At 34.3% G+C, this 19,488-nt stretch overlaps 2 protein-coding genes across 2 annotated transcripts; one reads left to right on the top strand and one right to left on the bottom strand.

Annotated features, from left to right (window-relative positions):
- Positions 1–8,964: 8,964 nt before the first annotated feature.
- On the top strand, positions 8,965–14,855 carry GPAT9 (glycerol-3-phosphate acyltransferase 9). The gene is made up of 12 exons (XM_078326723.1): positions 8,965–9,214; positions 9,307–9,364; positions 9,702–9,820; positions 10,035–10,134; positions 10,407–10,502; positions 11,205–11,301; positions 12,092–12,179; positions 12,524–12,620; positions 12,866–12,951; positions 13,267–13,386; positions 13,772–13,870; positions 14,477–14,855. The coding sequence occupies exons 1-12, from the start codon at positions 9,102–9,104 to the stop codon at positions 14,520–14,522; spliced, it is 1,119 nt and encodes a 372-aa protein (XP_078182849.1). The 5' UTR covers positions 8,965–9,101; the 3' UTR covers positions 14,523–14,855.
- Positions 14,856–15,028: 173 nt separating this feature from the next.
- LOC144543750 (NDR1/HIN1-like protein 12) lies at positions 15,029–16,165 on the bottom strand. Its single transcript, XM_078292143.1, has 2 exons — positions 15,726–16,165; positions 15,029–15,541 (listed from the first exon to the last, which is right to left on the bottom strand). The coding sequence occupies exons 1-2, from the start codon at positions 16,051–16,053 to the stop codon at positions 15,192–15,194; spliced, it is 678 nt and encodes a 225-aa protein (XP_078148269.1). The 5' UTR covers positions 16,054–16,165; the 3' UTR covers positions 15,029–15,191.
- Positions 16,166–19,488: the final 3,323 nt, after the last annotated feature.

The following is a 19,488-nucleotide window of genomic DNA, read 5'->3' as shown; positions in this document are numbered from 1 at the left end:
AGATATACATATCAACTATTTTTGTTAGAGAAAGGCTGATGCAGGGATAATTGAAGAATTCCAAAAATGATAATCATAACAAGTCACGCATCAAAACATTAATAGTTTTTTAAGTGTTAATATCTTATCTTCTAAGTATTTATAACTACGAAGATATACATATCTAAGTATTTTTTACATATGACACTAAAAGTATTTTATAACTACAAAGGTATACATACCTAAGTATTTTTTACATATGACACTGAAAGTATTAATATTTAAGTACTAAAAGTATTTAGAAGAGGGTTCAAATGCCTCCATGTTTTTGTGCCTCCATCTCTCTCCATCATTTTCAAAGTTCAAACAGTCGATCCGAACCGCTCAACCTAACCTCCATACTAAAATATGTTTGGAGACCAAATTTTATATTTTTAGGAATTTTTTTACTATTTTTTTAGATAGGTACAAAATCAGTAAATCTGAACCATCTAAAAACAGTATTTTTGTACCTATCTAAAAAAATAGTAAAAAAATTTCTCAAAATATAAAATTTGGTCTCCAGACATATTTTAGTATGGAGGTTAGGTTGAGCGGTTCGAATCGACTGTTTGAACTTTGAAAATGACGGAGAGAGATGGAGGCATGACGGAGGCACAAAAACATGGAGGCATTTGAACCCTCCTCAAGTATTTATATCTATGCATTGAAGTATTTATTCCTATGAAATCAACTATTTTTGTTAGAGAAAGGTTGACATGAGAACGAGTGCGGAGATTGTAAAAATGAAACTATATAATTAGTGGAAACCATAAAGAAGTGATGCTACTGGAATTTTAGAATAATAATTAGTTGAGACTATATAATTAGTGGGACCATAATATATTATTTCTTTAAGTGCGGGTACTGTAGCACGGGTACTAAAATGATTATTCTATATATTAAACTATATAATATATATCTACTAGTTGGATACGGATAATTAAAATTTAAAACCATATCCGTATACGTATCTAATTTTCAAATACGGTCGAATAATATCCGATCCGTTTGCACCCCTAGGTTTGTATCTAAGCTTAATTTTGAGTTGTTTAAAATTGGAGTTTTAGTTTTCAGTTTGTGTTATGTTGTTGTCTGAAATTGACTATAAATAAGGATTTAAGAGCTTGAATTTTTTTTTAAATTTGAGGCATAAAGCAATTTTCAATTGTAAATAAGCGTGCCCGTCGTTGTTAATTTGCTTTTTTAGTTTAATTATGGGGAGAATTTCGTGTGTACTCTTTGAAAACTTCAAAATAAAATATATTTTTCTTTAAAATTTATAATTCATATTTAGGGCATATTCGACAACATGCATTCCCATTAAAATTTGTGGAAAGAATAAGTTCATAAGTAAATTTTTCCATGAAGTGTTTGATAGATCAAGGCTGTGCTCCACAAAACGGGAGTTAAAACGTATTAATGGAAAGGAAAGGAAGAGCTCTGTGGATACGGAGGGTTTTACTATCAAACACAAAAGAAAAAAATGTAGAAGGTTTTCAATGTACCTATACCCGTTTCTGCAATCTGTAAGTTAGTAATATGAGAGAAAACAAAAGGGAAATAACAGAAAAAGTAAGATCGTGAAGCCTAAATTTTGTACTCACTCATGGAGATGGTATGACGGGGCTGGGACCACGAGTCAGGTCGTTGAGCTGGCTTGCTGGTCCTTGAGGAGCCGGCTGATTCATCTTGAGATATCCACTTGATCGAATAGATATACTCTTGGGCAGCACGGCCCGCCCCTCAGCCGCATGGCGCAACAGCTGGTTCTCATTTAAAGGCTGTAACGGCAGCATGCTTGTCGGGCTGGTCTCTGGCACCGCCTCTGCACCAAGACTCATACGGTTGAAGTCATTGACCAATAAACTCACCTGCTTGTTGGAGGCCATGGCTAGATGGCTCGTCAGATCATCATTCGCCATATGAAGGAAGGCGTGCATTCTCGTGCCTCACCATTTGCACAAAAGTGTATAAGCCTTAATGCTTAGCTAATTGAAATAAACACCTTTTGCGTTTTACACTAATTGCTTCCATCTTTTAAAACTCTGGTCAAATCACCCTTGATTTTTGAAAAACTCTGATAAAAAGTAGCTAATCTAACCACCTTCCTATCAACTTAATCCTAGATATCCTTATTACGAGGGAACTTACTCATCTAATTGAAAATATAATTCAAAATTTACTTGTTTGCATACCTATCAGCGATGAAAATAAATCTGCTGTAATTCTTGGGGAATTACAGGACCCTGTAATCACAATCCAAACCGCTGGTCTTTCTCGAGATTTGTGCATGAAAACTTATTTTTTTTCGAGATCTGCACAAAAAAAATTTGAACAGTTGATATTGGAATTTCAGGGCCCTGTAATTCCTCCCGGGATTACAGCAGATTCGGACTCATCAGCGATCTCCTGATATTGGAGAGCAAGGCGAGCAAGGTAGAGGTGATTTTCTGTGGCATGCAGCAGGATCATCACCGCCATTTGTAGAGACTGGAGATGGGAAAGCCAGAGAGAGGAAGGGGAAGGGGGGGGGGGGAGGAATTGTATGAGTAGAACAGATCCCCACTGTTAGATGGGAGATGGGGAGAGGAGAGCTGTGGTTGCTCCAGATAGGGGTATGACAGTGATTCGATGGTGGATCTGAAGGGATCACCATTGACAGAGCTGATCAACTCGTTCTGCATTGTCGAGTTTACTCTGCTTTAGCTTCTTCTCTGTTTTCTCTCTGAAAAGGATGAAACTAAAAGTTAATCAAGTTGTTGAAAAACACTTAAGAGTAGCTCATCTGAAAAGTAAATAAAGAACCACGTATAGACTATTACGAACTTCTAACATAGCGGATGTCTCAGACAACTATACAAAGTTTACAGTAAATCAAGTTCAACACTGTAACATTTTGTTAATTCAGCTAAACTCTCATTGTAAGAAATATTTTGCGAAAATACTTCAAAATATATTGAAAATCATGAAAAAAAAATCACCTCTAATGACTTCAGTTTCAAGACTAGCATGTATATTGCCCAGCTATGAGCTCATTGATTGACTCGAGTTCAGAAGAGGAGGGGATAACCTTACTGAAATTTATAGTAAAATCGTTTGGTGCAAAAAAGGATTTAGAAGAACAGTACATCAAACCGCAAAATCGCATTTGATTACAAAAACAAATTGAAGGATGAACACAGCACTCCTTGATCAAGTTGCGAAACCTCAAAAACTTTGAATTGAAATCTGATTAGCCTAATGTAAATTCCTGATTCACTGTTCGCTCACCTTAGACAGAACGTATCAAGGCTCCGAGGAGAGAGACATTGAGATAGAGGGAGAGAGAAAGAGAGGCGAGAAATGGGGAAGAAATAATCAGGGTTTTTATAGGGAAGTGAGGAGGAAGCATGCTCATTTTGAAGGAGACCGCCAGTGTATTTTTCTTTGTTTTTTTTTTAATGAAGAAATTTATTCGAAGCAAAAAACTTCTAACAGAATGTGGTCCCCACTCGCCTACTAGGACTCGAGTTTTTCTGATCGTCTATATCCTTCTTTACAAAGCAATTATTATATTGAATAAGAAATTATTTCTAATATATACCCGCTTCACGCTTTTAACTCCCGTGTTGAAACAAATTGGCGCAGAAAGAACATTTGGTTTCCCTCAATTCAATTACAGAAATTATTCAATACTCCAGGTTCAAGTGAACCAAAGTTCAAAAGCATCAACGTATCAGCTTTGGTGTACGAAAACAGCTATAATCAACGAAAGATCAGAGACGAGCCCGCCAGTGACATTTAGTGATTTAGAGGGGGCCGTTTTGCGAATTCAGATCCAGTGAAGTAACCCAATCTTTGAGTTTTAAATCGGGACCGTCCGATTCGAATCCAAAATGCTATCCGAAGTGGAGTGCACATATTCCGAGATGTGAATTCGAATCCCGAAACAATCTCAATCGACGGATTTGAATCGAACGGTCTCGATCCAAAACCCAAAGATTGAATTACTTTGGGGGATCCGGACTCGCCGTTTTGCAGAGTAACAACTGTCATGCATTCTAAGCACCACATTCTCAGTCAGACTCGGTGGAGTACGTACACCAACACTAATATAAGCAGCTTCTATCACTATCAGATATGTGGTGTTGTAAGAAGTAAGAACAGTTGTAGATGGTAAATACCATAAGGCCAACTTGCAAGTGCGGTTACGAACCAGGTAGGTTATTTTTATTTTTTTTGCAAGATTTCTTTTGGTCAATAAGTTGACTAAAAATCAAACCGTAACTTCTCTCTCTTGATGCATAGACTATAAGACAGTAATTTGTCAAAATAGAGAATATATATATATATATATATAGGAATATGCTAGCATGCTATGCATAGCATAGAACCCCTCCATGCAACGGCTCGGATTTTGAGTTTTCAAAATTCTAACGGTCAATCCGAACCGTTCATCTTGTTCTCAATATTAATATGTGTTTGGAGACCAAATTTTACATTTTTTTGAATTTTTTTACTATTTCTTTAGATTTATTGAAAATCGCTGTTTTTTTATGGTCCAGATTTGCTGAAAACAGCGATTTTCAATAAATCTAAAGAAATAGTAAACAAATTCCAAAAAATGTAAAATTTGGTCTCCAGACACAAATTAATATGGAGAACAAGATGAACGGTTCGGATCGACTATTAGGATTTTGAAAACTCGAAATCCAAACCGTTGCATGGAGGAGTTCTATGCTATGCATAGCATGCTAGCATATTCCTATATATATATAGCATGTTAATTGGTAGTGTGGTCACGTATGTTGCTGATACATGTACAGTGTCGAGCCGTCAAGGCAGTCATGATCACTGATCAGAGAGGCCCATTTGAGGATGGCCACGGGGGCCCACAAAGTCAGATTCAAGAATGAAACGAAAAAAAAAAGTATTATTAAGGACTTGATCACTAAAATACTCAAAAAGTTTTGTAGAAACATAGAGTGAGTCTATGATACTATGCATATCACGGGTTGTTATCGTGCTACGGCTCTATATTCAAGTTTTCAAATTCTAACGGTCGATCCGAACTGTTCATCTTGTTCTCTATATTAATATGTGTTTGGAGACCAAATTTTACATTTTTTGAAATTTTTTTACTATTTTTTTAGATATTTAGAAAATCACTTTATCTGAAAATTCTGGACCATACAAAAACAGTGATTTTCAATAAATCTAAAAAAAAAATTTCAAAAAATGTAAAATTTGGTCTCCAAACACATATTAATATGGAGAACAAGATGAACGGTTCGGATCGACCATTAGAATTTAAAAACTCGAATATAGAGCCGTAGCACGGTGCCAAATCGTAATATGCATAGCACCATAGACTCACTAAGAAAGATATTTATATCTCGGAATTATTGAAAATCAGACCTCATTCCTTTTTATTGATTTTTCTTTTCTGCCAGTTAAAAAAATATTTTTTTTCCGGCATTTCTCTATTAATTGGACTGCAACAGCTATCAACAGTAATTAATTTGTAGATTTAAAAAATACTGCAAACGTGTAGGTGGTAACTGGTAATTCAGCGAGAGTTGATTAAAAAAAAGAAAAAAAAAGAAAAGAGAACGGTTATTGAACTAAAACTTCAAAGCCCAACATGAAGTAAAGATTTGCCATTGTCTATATTTGCACTACTGAAAACAATTGAGACAAGTGTTTTAAAATGCAGCCGCATGAACCGCATATGCTTATGCAGTCGGTAGCTGTGTTTAGAATGCCATGCAGTTTTGAGCATGTAGCCGCATATGCAGTCTGAGTATGCGGATATGTGGATTAAAAACATAATATGCAGTGCATGTAATTAAAAGTTCACATGCATTATGCGGAGTTTTACTATCCCATCCCAAATTATTATATTTTTTTTAAATACAATAAGGCACACTTTATGTTTGTTATGTGGAAATAAATTCAACTACATGAATATGAATATAGAGGAGGATTCCAATGCCTCATTTTTTTCATACCTCATCATACCTCATATTTTATATTTTTGTTTTCAAAGTCCAAATTGTCGATCCAAACCGTTCAACAAAATATTTATACTAAAATATGTATGGAGATGAAATTTTATATTTTTTGGATTTTTTTTGCTATTTTTTAAGATAGGTACAAAATCACTGTTTTTTAACCGTTAAAAAAACAGTGATTTTCTACCCATCTTAAAAAAATAGTAAAATTTTTTCAAAAATTATAAAATTTCATCCCTAACCATATTTTAGTATGGATATCTTGTTGAACAGTTCGGATCGACAATATAAACTTTGAATATGAAGAAAATGAAGATATAAAATATGAGGTATGATGAGGTATACAAAAAATGAGGTATTGGAACCCTCCTCATGAATATATATATATATAGAGAGAGAGAGAGACTAATGTGCATTCGTATGCATATGACCCGATATGCATACGGTCCAAATTTGAAATTTTAAAATTTGAAACGTCGATCCGAACCGTTCATCTTGTTCTCCATATTAATATGTGCTTGGAGACCAAATTTTACATTTTTCTAAATTTTTTTACTATGTATTAAGCCACTTTGAAAATTGCTGATCCAACGGTGGCTGCTGATTTTACTGTTTTGTTAAGCCACCGTTGGATCAACAATTTTCAAAGTGGCTTAATAAATAGTAAAAAAATTCAGAAAAATGTAAAATTTGGTCTCCAAGCACATATTAATATGGAGAACAATATGAACGGTTCGGATCGACGTTTCAAATTTTAAAATTTCAAATTTGGACCGTATGCATACGAATGCACATTAGTCTCTCTCTCTATCTATATATATATATATATATATAAATATATGAATTTTTATTTTAAAATCCGCATATGCGGTATGCAGTGGCCTTATGCATGCATGAACAGAACCGCATTTTAAAACACTGCTTTGAGACAGAAGCAATTAATTAAATTCACAATTGATAATGACAAGCTTGATTAATTAGTGAGATTGATAATTAAATGTTATCTGGCATGCCAATCATTACCAACTTGTAGCTATGTCTTACAAATCCTTTATACTTTGGTAGCTATGCCTTACATTCTAACAAAAGCAACCCACTGCTACAAGTTGGGATGGATTAAGGTTTAAAAATGGCAATTGCTTTCATTAATCTATTGCAAATTAAAAATAATTAATAAGGGAGAATTTCATATATACTCTTGAAAAACTTTGAAATTACGTATTTCCTCTCTAAAATTCATAATATCATATTTATCCCTCTAAATTTCAAAAACTCACATATTTAACTATTTAATTTATTGTCTTTTTTTAATAAAGTTTATTTTAAATTTATGATGTTCACATTTTACAATTTATTTAAGAAAGAAAAATATATAATTAGTATAAGAAAAATGTTGAGTCGAGGGATTTCTAAAAACAACTAATTTATTTTTCTGCGGACAGTTTCGCAAAAAAAAAAAAAAAAAAACATTTGTCACAATAAAACAATAAAATAAGTTGAACGCCTGATTGATAAAATGCGATAGGCACACAGCTTCTAAATCCAGCTATTTTGTTTGTTTATTTATTTATTTATTCGTGGAGGCTCTGGGTCGTTGTTGAGGAGGTTTCAGCAGAAACGGGTGCACCATTCCCCTTTTGAATATAATTAAACTTGAAATTTGTTTTTTAGTCCATTTTTCAAAGTTTTTAGTATACTGGTATTTAGTTTCTCTCAACTTGGGAAAAATTTGAAGTCCAGAACAAACATAATAATAAAAAAAAAATTTAACATGTCTCATGTTAAATTTCACACCGTATATTTTTACCTTTAGTATTCTATAATCAAACAATCATTCTCAAATTTATGTATACAAAAATATTCTGTTCATTTTAAATAACAAATTAAAAAATATATAATTTTTTTTCACTACAAAACCAATTATTCCTAGATAAGAGTAAGGCTACGGTGCTATGGGTTACATAGAAGGCTACGGTGCTATAGCTCAATATTAAAATGTGTTTGGAGATCAAATTTGTGTTTTTAAAATCATAATGGTCGATCCGAACTGTTTATCTTGTTCTCCATATTAATAATGGTCGATTCTGGCCCAGTCCATCAAAGGAGTTCCAAAACCAAATTATAAGTGAGTCTATGGTACTATGCATATCACGGGTTGTTACCGTGCTACGGCTCTATATTTGAGTTTTTAAATCGTAACGGTCGATCCGAACCGTTCATCTTGTTCTCCATATTAATATGTGTCTGGAGACCAAATTTTACATTTTTTGAAATTTTTTTACTATTTTTTTAGATATTTAGAAAATCACTTGATCTGAAAATTCTGGACCATCCAAAAACAATAATTTTCAATAAATCTAAAAAAATAGTAAAAATTTTTTAAAAAATGTAAAATTTGGTCTCCAAACACATATTAATATGGAGAACAAGATGAACGGTTCGGATCGACCGTTACGATTTAAAAACTCAAATATAGAGCCGTAGCACGGTAACAACCCGTGATATGCATAGTACCATAGACTCACTCCCAAATTATTCATGATCCAAATGACCAAATCTCATTTATAAGGACTTTGTTTACATGGTGCTTGTGAGCTCCATCTCGAATTGGATTGGTCTGAATTCGAATCGAACGATCCTGATCTGAACTCAAATATTGGGTTACTTTACGGAATCGGAACCGGAGTGGGGCCGGGTGCCTCGAGTTCTGGAAACGTCATCCACCCCTAAAATTAAAAATATATCCATAAAGACCCGGAAAAAAAAAATCTGCTGTGATTCTTTGTAATCGCAGGTTTTCTGCAATTCCAATCACAACCGTTCACTTATTGGAATTCTGGAATCTCAAAAGGAGATCCTTTTAACACGAATCTCGAAATATATGAACGGTTGTGATTGAAATCGCAGGGAGCCTGCTATCCTTTAGAATCGCAGCAGATTTATTTCCCAAAAAAATATGCATCTTATTCGATAATTGGAACCAAATAAAATTCTAGAGCAAAGGAAAATAGTGGAAAAGAAGATACAGCTTACAAGTATCCGACAAGCGGAGAGACCGAGGGTGTGTATGAGGGAGAGGGGACGGAAATGGCGGGAATAGAATCGACGAGCGCAGAGATCGATCTGGACCGTCCGAATCTTGAGGAGTACCTTCCTCCCGATTCAATCCACGGCCGCGATTCCCCCAAGAACCTCCATCTGTGAGTGCCAGGTTCCGATTCATAGTTTTATCTTTTACTGTTAATTCAGGTCATCTGATGCGTTTTTACTGTTAATTTAACTGGGGATTCAGGAGGGACCTGCTCGATATCTCCCCCACTTTAACCGAGGCCGCTGGTGCCATCGTTGATGTGAGTCTCTGACATCATTTCCTATTATTTTTTCCATCCACTTACCAGTTCAAATGGTTTCCTGCAGTTTTTTTTTTTTCTTCTTTTCTAAATCAGGTTTGTTAAAATTGTTTTTGCTTGCTTTGTAATAATTAAGCTTCAGTTAAATTTCTTACATGGGTTGTTGACATATTAGAAATTGGGTTAGTACCACTGTATCAGTGTCCTTCTGTGCAACCCAATTTTGTTTGCAAGAACAAGGCCTCTGGGGATGGTTTTTTTGCCCCAATAATGGAACTTGAAGTATGCTGTCTGATGGAAAAGAGTGAAATGTATTTATTTCTTTTTGTTCATCCAGGATTCCTTCACACGTTGCTTTAAATCAAATTCACCTGAACCATGGAATTGGAACATCTATCTGTTCCCTTTGTGGTGCTTGGGAGTTGTTGTAAGATATGGGATACTATTTCCATTGAGGTACCTGTTCTTTTCATCATTAATCTTACTTTAGATTCTAATAAAATTTCTCCCTTTGAGCAAAATTTCAGCAGCTCTGTAGTATCTGTCTTTACTCTTTATACAGGGGCATAAACAGAAATAAGGATATTGGCCTAATAAGGCTACATATTTTTTTTCTGTTTCCGTCTTTTAACATCTGAAGCAACAACATCCTTAACCCAATATTTTACAGGCTTTTCACGTTACTTCTTGGGTGGATTATTTTCTGGGCAGGCTTCATCCCTGCACATATCTTACTGAAAGGTCAAGACAAGTTGAGGCGTAAAATTGAGGTGAAGCTTTGAAATTACGTTCTCTTAAATCGGAAAATACTGGCATGTTTACATAGAAGATCAATATTCTCAGTGTAGTTACTATTTTCACATATTCAGCAATTTTTTAGTGCAAATGACAAACTCCTGCTTCGTCGAAAGTAGGAATAGATTACATTCTGTACAACATTTAATCCTCATCTACTAGGATGCTGAAAGTGTTACTCAATAATTCTCTTCTAAAGCAGATGTATTTTTCGTTTTTTGTGTGTTTATAATATTGAATTATACAGAGAAATCTGGTAGAGATGATGTGCAGTGTTTTTGTCGCTTCATGGACTGGGGTGGTGAAGTATCATGGTCCCCGTCCCAGCATGCGCCCTCATCAGGTTGTTCTTCGTTTTATGACTTTGGTTGGGTTTCATTTCAGCCTACCCCAACTTGTTAGGGACCAAAGGCTTTGTTGTTATTGTTGTTGTTGTATACCAATGCTGTACCTGTTAAATTCACCTCACTTCATTCTGAGCAAAAATAGTGAGGAATGAGGATATTCTGGGCATCTAATTAGGAAAAAGGGGAAGCAAGGGGGTAGAGGATATTTTGTCGTTTTTTAAGGTTTCTTAGTCTTGTTTTCCATATACTTTTGGGTTATGCTTGGCATTCCTCATTGTACAAGGCGTTATATCTGATAATTGAGGTTTTTAACTGAAATAAATGAACAGTTGTGTTCAGTGATTTCCTTATTTTTATTAAATTTTTCAGTTTTTCAGTTCGTTCCAGTTTGGCTAAGATACATGGTTGAATTAGTTTTTTGTTTTGGGTTCCATGTTTTATGATTGAAATTAGTGAATATTGCACTATGCTTGCAATGTTGCACAACAATATATGAATTAGCTAGTTAAATATCTGTTATTGCTTATAAAATAAGTTCATAATACTTGTATGGTTATCTTATTTGAACCAAACAAAATGAATTAAATTTTGGATTATTGGGTTTGATTTGTAGAATAATTTGGTTTGGTTCAGTTAACAGTTTTGCAACCCCATGATCAAATGGCAACATTTTGAAGGACCTTTGTTTTATTTTACAGGTTTTTGTTGCAAATCATACATCGATGATCGATTTCATAATTCTAGAGCAAATGACAGCATTTGCAGTCATTATGCAAAAACATCCTGGTTGGGTTGGTTAGTACTTCTCTCTGCCATAATTTTTTAATATATGCATCATTTATAATAATCTATGGTTGGTTGGGACTAACTTCTTGTTGTTATTGTTATAATCTACGGTTATTTACTTTGGTCCTCTGCACCCTTTGGGCCACTAAAAGAATGACAGAATTCTATCGGGTTAATAAACTAATGGCCTAGACAGATCTTAATGACATTTTACTGTTTACAAGGTTTTGCTACGTTGAAACTATTTAGGAAATAAGCAACAACAGTTTAGCTATTAGGTAGGCAATACAAGTGCTTACTCTCTTTTTTCCTGTAAGGGTTTTAGTTATAACCTTGTTAAAATAGATTGTTCATTCACTCTATAAATTCTTAATGAGGAAAAATAAATAAACATTTTCAACAAGCTTAATTTATATTTTGAATGTCATTCTTTTTCTCTATCATTTTCTACTACCTGTATATTGAAATGAGAAGGCAAGAACAAACAGTACAGAACATATACTTTTAATTTCTCAACAAATAGGTCTTTTTAACAAGTAATGAAAAAAAGCGAGGCGCCTTCCTGTCTATAAGTAATCATTGTACTGATTTTTTCAATATAAAAGTCAAGGGGACCAATTGGCTTCCTAAAAAATTCCTCCATTTTTTGACTAAGCAAGTCCTATTAGTATAAGATTAAAGATGTCAATATCAGAGAGATCAGAATATTATTTTGTAGAATTAATCCTAAATATTATCTAACTTTATTTTGTGCTATTGCAATCATATAGTTTGATCTTGTTGTTCTTTGTGGAAATAGGATTTATTCAGAAGACCATTCTAGAAAGTGTGGGTTGCATTTGGTTCAACCGTACTGAGGTTAAGGACCGTGAAATTGTAGCAAGAAAGTAAAGTTCTTTGCCATCATTATATTACTAGCTCAAAAAATGCATTTAGTTCATTGAGCTATTTGTCTCATCAGAACATTTTATTAGAACCTTATGAAAGCCCCAATTCAGTCGCAAAGCCCAACTAGTCTTAAGAGAGTTTTAAGTATGTAGAAAATTAATAAAATTTATTAGTAATTTGATAGAAAAAAAGAAGCTCTTGGTGTGGTTATGATATTTTACCAATATGCATCACCAAGGCAATTATAAATTTCCATGTCCTGTGTTGTCTGATTCCGGTTGTCCTTGGAGCTAGACACTATTGTTTTCTTGGGTTTGTTTATTCACTAACCTCCTTTATACAGGTTACGAGAGCATGTTCAAGGTGTAGACAACAACCCTCTCCTGATATTTCCTGAGGGAACTTGCGTTAATAATCAGTACACTGTCATGTTTAAGAAGGTTTGTTTTCTATCAAACTATTATCAAATCTGGATAAAAGCCTGTACCGTAATATGCTCATTGTTTGCAAAATTATCTAGCTTGTAAGAAATCCAAAAGTTCTTTAACTGAATATATGTTGGAGGTCTCTTTGCTTGCTGTTATATATTGTTTTTTAAAGTGTTCTTAATTTTAAGTTAGTGGTCTTGGAGCCATAGATTGGGTTGTAAAATAGGTTAGACTCTGATTGGTATATGCTATTGCAGGGTGCATTCGAGTTAGGCTGTGCTGTTTGCCCGATAGCAATAAAATATAACAAAATATTTGTGGATGCCTTCTGGAACAGCAAGAAGTAAGATCCATCTTTTTGTACTATTACTAAAATATGTATATTTCTTTGGAACTATAAGATATTAGGCTAGGAAGTCCTTAAAACTTCGAGATTTTGGCCCTAGATGTTTATTGTTACTATTCTTTGTTCTTTTCCCTTTTACTTATTCCAATTCAGTAGAGCTGTCAATGACCTTGTAACTTTGTCTTTCTCTATGACTACTCTTGGTTTAATTAATTTTGCCATAGGGAGATGCAAATGTAAAATGCTGGGGATATATATTAAAGACACTCAAGTTTATAATATTTGATGTAATTTTTTTTCTTTGACTAACAGGCAGTCATTTACTATGCACTTGTTGAGGTTGATGACATCATGGGCTGTGGTGTGTGATGTCTGGTACTTGGAGCCGCAGTACCTCCAACCTGGTGAAACTGCTATTGAATTTGCTGAAAGGTATTGGGCTTTTGTTCGGTATTCAATTTTGGCTTTTCGATATAGCATTTCAAAGTTTGTCAAAGGTTATTCTACAGAATGGAAAGATTTAGGCTTTTTTCGTTGGGGTAAGTTGGTTGTTGAAACACCCATCATCTATAGCACCCTTTTTCCAATCCCACTGGAGAATGTACCGTGCAGACCCCATTCTAGACAAATACCTACTTCATAAAAAAAGCTAAATTAGGGTGTAGGTCAATTTTTACTTGTGTTTCAGAGAAAGTACACCATATTTCCCTGTTTTTATTTATTTATTTAGGTGCACTTCTATTTTCCGGTATAATGAATAGTCAGATTAGCCCCATGAGATTTAGTATTTATTGTTTATTATTAAATGTTAATGTAGGGTCAGAGACATGATAGCTGCAAGGGCAGGTCTAAAGAAGGTGCCATGGGATGGTTATCTCAAGTATTTCCGTCCCAGTCCCAAGCTCACAGAAAAGAAGTATGCTTCATTTATTAAATTTATAATTTATAATATCGAGTTTAGCTTGTCTCCATTTTTCACAAAAAATTAACAAGTCCGCTTGGATGGGAAGTTCCCCTCTTATTTTCATCTATACCTTTTGAGGTGCAATACGGAACCTGGGATAAAACTCTTTTGTTGGGAAATCCAGATGGCATCATCAATATTTTTGTCTTCCTTTTTTGCTGATGTCATCTATATCGGTTCATGCTGGTAGAAGTTTTCACATGCCCGATGGGCTTGGTGTGTGTGCTTCCAAATTTGAATGTGTTTAAATCATATTGTCATCACCATTCAGCATGTGCACTCTTTTATCATAGTAAATCTTTCCTTGGTGATGAGATCCTTTTACTGTTGCATGCACTTCAAAACAACTCATGTAGTTACAAGTTAACAAAATCCAAAATCTTTTTTATTCATATTATCCAATGTTTGTTATTTCTCATTTTAATGCTTGTATCTGATTAGGACCAGAGCACTTTGATCTCATCATCTCACTTGTTATCGCATATTGGATGTTTGTTTTGTTAGTTGCAAAAGGGCAACAATTCTGTATTCGTGTTCTTATTTCATTGTATGTTTCAGGCAGCAGATATTTGCTGAAGATGTGCTGCGGCGGCTGGAGAAATAAATGCATCAACTTATGTAGGCTCTTCCGCATGTCTCTTTTTGGTAGATTTTTAAAACATTTTAGTTCCCTTCTCTGTATTGATGCAGCTATAGAATTTAGCTCGGTGCTAGCTTACTTTTGATGAATAATTTACATGTACCAATCTATTTATTATTGTTAGTAAATATTAGGCTCAGTAAATAAAATGCTTGTGTCCCACCCCCACCCTCCCTGGCAAAAAAAAAAAAAGTATTTTAGTTTATGTTGCTGTTGTATGCTCCTTTTTATTCGGCAGTAAGCCTATAAACATTCTATGCCCTATTTTAGTAATTTGAGCTGATCCACTGTTTTGTTTACAAGGCTTTGCATTGTGATTGTACTGAAGAATTCATTGTGAAAATGACATTTTTAACATGAGTAGCTATGCTTTTATTTGTCGTGTGGATTTGGGTTTGATTTCATGTTTGGAGTCACGTTGCATTTAGTAGAGAAAGAAGTGTGCCTATTTTAAGGAGAAGGATCATGCATGTGAAAATCAAATCAAATCAAATCAAATCATCAATGCAACAAGTACAAAAGGTTACAAAAGAATCAAGAGGAATGGGAGGATACAAGATGAATGCAATAATCACACATTAAGAATTTAAGATAGACAACAGCTGAAAACAGAACAATAACTCTCTTCAGAAATCAGAAATAGGCAGTGCATCTCTCGTTGATATATTGGCTCAAAACGTTGCCATCATTCCCGACTGTAAGGTCGCACTCTACATGCAACTTGTGTTGACGCGTGTCCCATATTTTCACCTGGAACTGGATTTTTGATGTTAGCTTTAGCACCAGTTTGACTTGTCCAGCAGCTACATCAGCAGAAAAACGGTTCCAGATTGGGTCTGTCGTGTTGGGGCCCATCTCGGTTAGTGTTCCAAGAATTACTGTTGTGTTCTTGGAAGGTTGGTAGAAGGGGTAGAGAACTGGAGCTGACGCGATCTGTTTGTCATTGTAAAGGACGGATGCATAGATTACATCGTAGTAGATCTCTGTTAGAATTGTTGAACAAACCATCATTTTCAATTGGCATTTGCAAACCCAATAATATTATGGGATGGTATTACAAAAATTAAATAAATAATGACAAATGCTGGGTGTTATTCAAATGAAGAAATTAATAATAACAAAGCAACTTAGTGTAGAAGAAGGGGTGTTTTTGATGAATTTTCGTACCAATTTTGTGATTTGAGTTCCGATCAGTGACGTTAAAGGTGAATGCGGAATTGACTGCTGGACTAGTTGATTGTGCCAGACCTGGAGCAGAAAAGGATTGGAGATAAAATCGGGGTCGGTGGGGCCGGAGGTTCAGCCAAAGAATAAACATGATAACAGCAACAATTAGTAGCAGACTGAGAAATAATGAACAGCAGCACTTGGCAAACCGGCTCGTCAGGCTCTCCTGGACTCGGTGTGCAATGTACCGCCTCCGGCTGGTCTGCTGGGGCTGATGGCGCTGCTGGGGCTGGTGAGTAGCATGCGATGGTTGGTACGAAGACGACATGTCATAGGGTAGATCTTTCGTTTATCTGGTACAAGATTTGAATTGGATGTAATGCAAGTGCAAACTTATAATAGGGGATTGCTTGGTTTAGATACTCTGGAAATTATAAATACCTGTATATTGAAACTGAGAGAAGGAAAGAATACAAATATTCTTTCTCGTTTCATCAAGTTTAGACTATTCTCAACCTTTTACTGGTAATGGACCCACTCTCAATTTGTTTTCATTTTCTCTACTACTTTTTTTTTTGTAAATTTCTTGATTCCAAGATAATTGTAATTTTGTGACAGGCGCACCTAGAGTTGCATACGGTCCATACGGACCAGGGCAAGTATCGAACGGTGGGGCCCACTACTTTATGGTTTCAGATTAACTCATAAACGGTGCCTATTCGGGATAGCGCAGGGGCGAGTAATATTTGTGCTTTGAGATTCGTGCTAAGTTAAAAGAACAGTCCGGATCCATTAATTGTAAAAGATTTTCTTTTACCTGAGAGGATCAGAATTCCGGACCAGGAGGCAATTTTCCCTTTTTTTAAAGGGAAGCAGCTAACAGTCCCCGGCCTTCAGTCCTCCGAAAATTTTCGGACTTTTTATACTAATTTTATAAACAAGTTCATTAAATCCGGTAATACTATGAAAACAATCCTATAAACAAGTTCAATGGATGTTCTGCAGATGAAAACGCGTGAATGCTGTTGAAAATGCATGGTCAACGAACAAAGTACAATTGAAGTACAATCGGCAGTTAAACTGGGGACCACCTTCTGTGAACATACACATATTATCCTGTGAACATACACATATTATCCTGTGAACATACATATATTATCATGTGAACATACAAATATTATTCTGTGAACATACATATTGTATTTGAAATTATGGCAGTTGAAAGCGCGTCGTTGTCGGTTATGATAGTTGAAAGCGCGTGGCCGAAAAAGTACTTCTTTCGTTACCGGCGGTTGAAAGCGCATCGGAACTAAGCTAAAAAGGGAAAAATTTTATACGCGGGGATTTTCGGGGGACTGTAGCTCGGAGGACGTTACCTTTTCTCTTTTTAAAGTAGGCAATCAACTAGGCGTTGCCCAGTGGAAAAGGAATTAAAATCCTCCTCGGTACTGTAAGTCTGTAATAGAGAATTTTTTACAATTACTGGATCAGGACCGTTCTTTTTAACTTGGCACGAATCTCAAAGCCCAATAATATTGCCCCCTACGCTAATCCGAATCCCAAAACTGCTGGGAGTTAATCTCAAACCGTAAAGTGCAAGGAATCTTTTATAGTAATGGAGAAAATACTTGTATGTGAAAAGGGATAAAATGGTAACTAGAGATGTTGATGACATCTACTAATCATTATTAATCAAAAAAAAAAAACTAATCATTTGATGTGAAAGCAACCATTTCTGGGGTTCTAATTTGTCAATATTTCTTTCATGTTCCTTTTATTAAGCAGTGGATATTTATTTTCATTCATAAACCTATAGGTTCCAATTTAAAAAAAAAAAATTATACTGGTCAATCTTATTCTTTTTTAATATGTTTCTGAAAATAATAGTATTTATTTTTTATTAAAAAAAATTAGTGTTATTAAAATAGCACTGCTATTGGTCAATTCTTATCATTTAAATGCAATAAAAAGTAACTCCTTTTGAATTAACATTATTCCGAATTATATAAATTCAAACAACATTTGTACTACTCTAAATCACCAGACTTGTCGTACTATTTGTGCATACTAACATAAGTAGCACTATTATCATATCCAAAAGCAAAGCGATATTTATATTTAAAAGACACTTCAATTTCAATATTAAAAAAAATCTTTTTTGGGTGGCACTGAGGAATTGTTGCAAAACTTGAACATGGGGTTATTCAGATTTCAGGTTGGCAATAGATGAGCTGATGACCACGGCTGAAGCCTGAAGGCATCCTTTTGAGTCCCCACCGAGAAATATTCTTGCTTCAACGGAACAAGGAAGGAGAAGAAGAAAGGAATTTTACTTGCATTAGAGATCGATGTTTCTCCAGCGAGAAATTAAAGAGTGTCACGCTGTTTTAGAGCATCTCCAAATGTTTTATGGCTATTGCTTATTTAGCAATTTTTGGAAATAATTACTTAATAAAAAATCCGTTGATGAGATGGAACTGTGGCTAAAATTTCACTGCTAAACTGAAGCACATGGATGGTCCGTTGATGCATGCTACTGTTCACGTACCTTGTTTTTGTTTACTGCTGCCTTTTTGGTTTGTTCTGTTGTTTTCTAATTAGTTCTATTTTTATTTTGATTGTTGTTGGCTGAATGGCTGTAGATTTATAATTGTTGTAGTTTGTACAGGAACGTTTTATATTTTAATACATGACTTTGGCAGTCTCTGCCAAATTTTCAAAAAAAGAAAAAAAATGTTGTGCTACCTTTATAAAATTTTATACTAAAGTAACTAAACGAATGCAACGATTATAAATGTATTTTCGAAGAATTAGATCATAAGATTATTTATCTCTTTGATTTTTGGATAAAATACATTATTAATTTATGAGCATGTAGAGGGCTTACATTGGATGTTATTTTATAACTTTGATGATATTTTGAATAATAAATGAGACCATAATTTATTAAAAACATCAATAAACACCAAGGTTCTAAATAGCGATTATAGCGGCATAGCAGGGAGACAAAAAAAAAAAGCTATTGCGAATAGCGTAGCTATAGCGGAAGCTATCACACATAGCGATTTTCCCTTTTCAAACTTTATATTATATATTTCTACTAATTATCAACATAATCAATATTAGAGAATTGATGTAACAACTAAATGATAACTAATCTAAATTTATACTTTTTATCAATTACGCAAATAAGAAGGAAAAAAAATCTAAAAATAACATAATTTAATAGTTTATACTTCATGGTATTACATATTATAATAGACAAATAGCAATTAATTTTATAAGGTAAATGGAGTCAATATACATATTTAAACATTTTATAATTATAATAATAATCAAAATCAGCTTTCAATTGAAACGAACGATAATAATTTTACAAATGAATACTATAAAAAGAGTAATCAAAATGAAGAATTAGTATTTGAATATTTCTCGATATAAAATGATAAAATAAATCACAAATAAAAATAGAAGCATATAGTTTGGTTTAGTATATTTATCGTAAATACCATATAGCATTAAAAATAAGAATAGAAGTACAGAAGTCCATATAAATTGCAAAAAAAAAAAAACCATGTACCATAGCGGTAGCTATAGCGGGTCTCATATAGCGGTAATAGCGGTCAGCTATTATAGCTATAGCGGTCGTAGCTGAGTTAGCGCAATTTTATCTCATAGCTTAGCGTTTATGGTCCGGAAAAGCTATAGCTAGCTATTTAGAACCCTGATAAACACACACAATATTTGAACAAATAAATTTATG

The sequence above is a fragment of the Carex rostrata genome, chromosome 25 (genome assembly GCF_964058835.1).
Source record: "Carex rostrata chromosome 25, lpCarRost1.2, whole genome shotgun sequence".
NCBI lineage: Eukaryota > Viridiplantae > Streptophyta > Magnoliopsida > Poales > Cyperaceae > Carex > Carex rostrata.
Note: the sequence above shows the minus strand (reverse complement) of the source record. Positions and strands in the feature narration are given on the sequence as shown.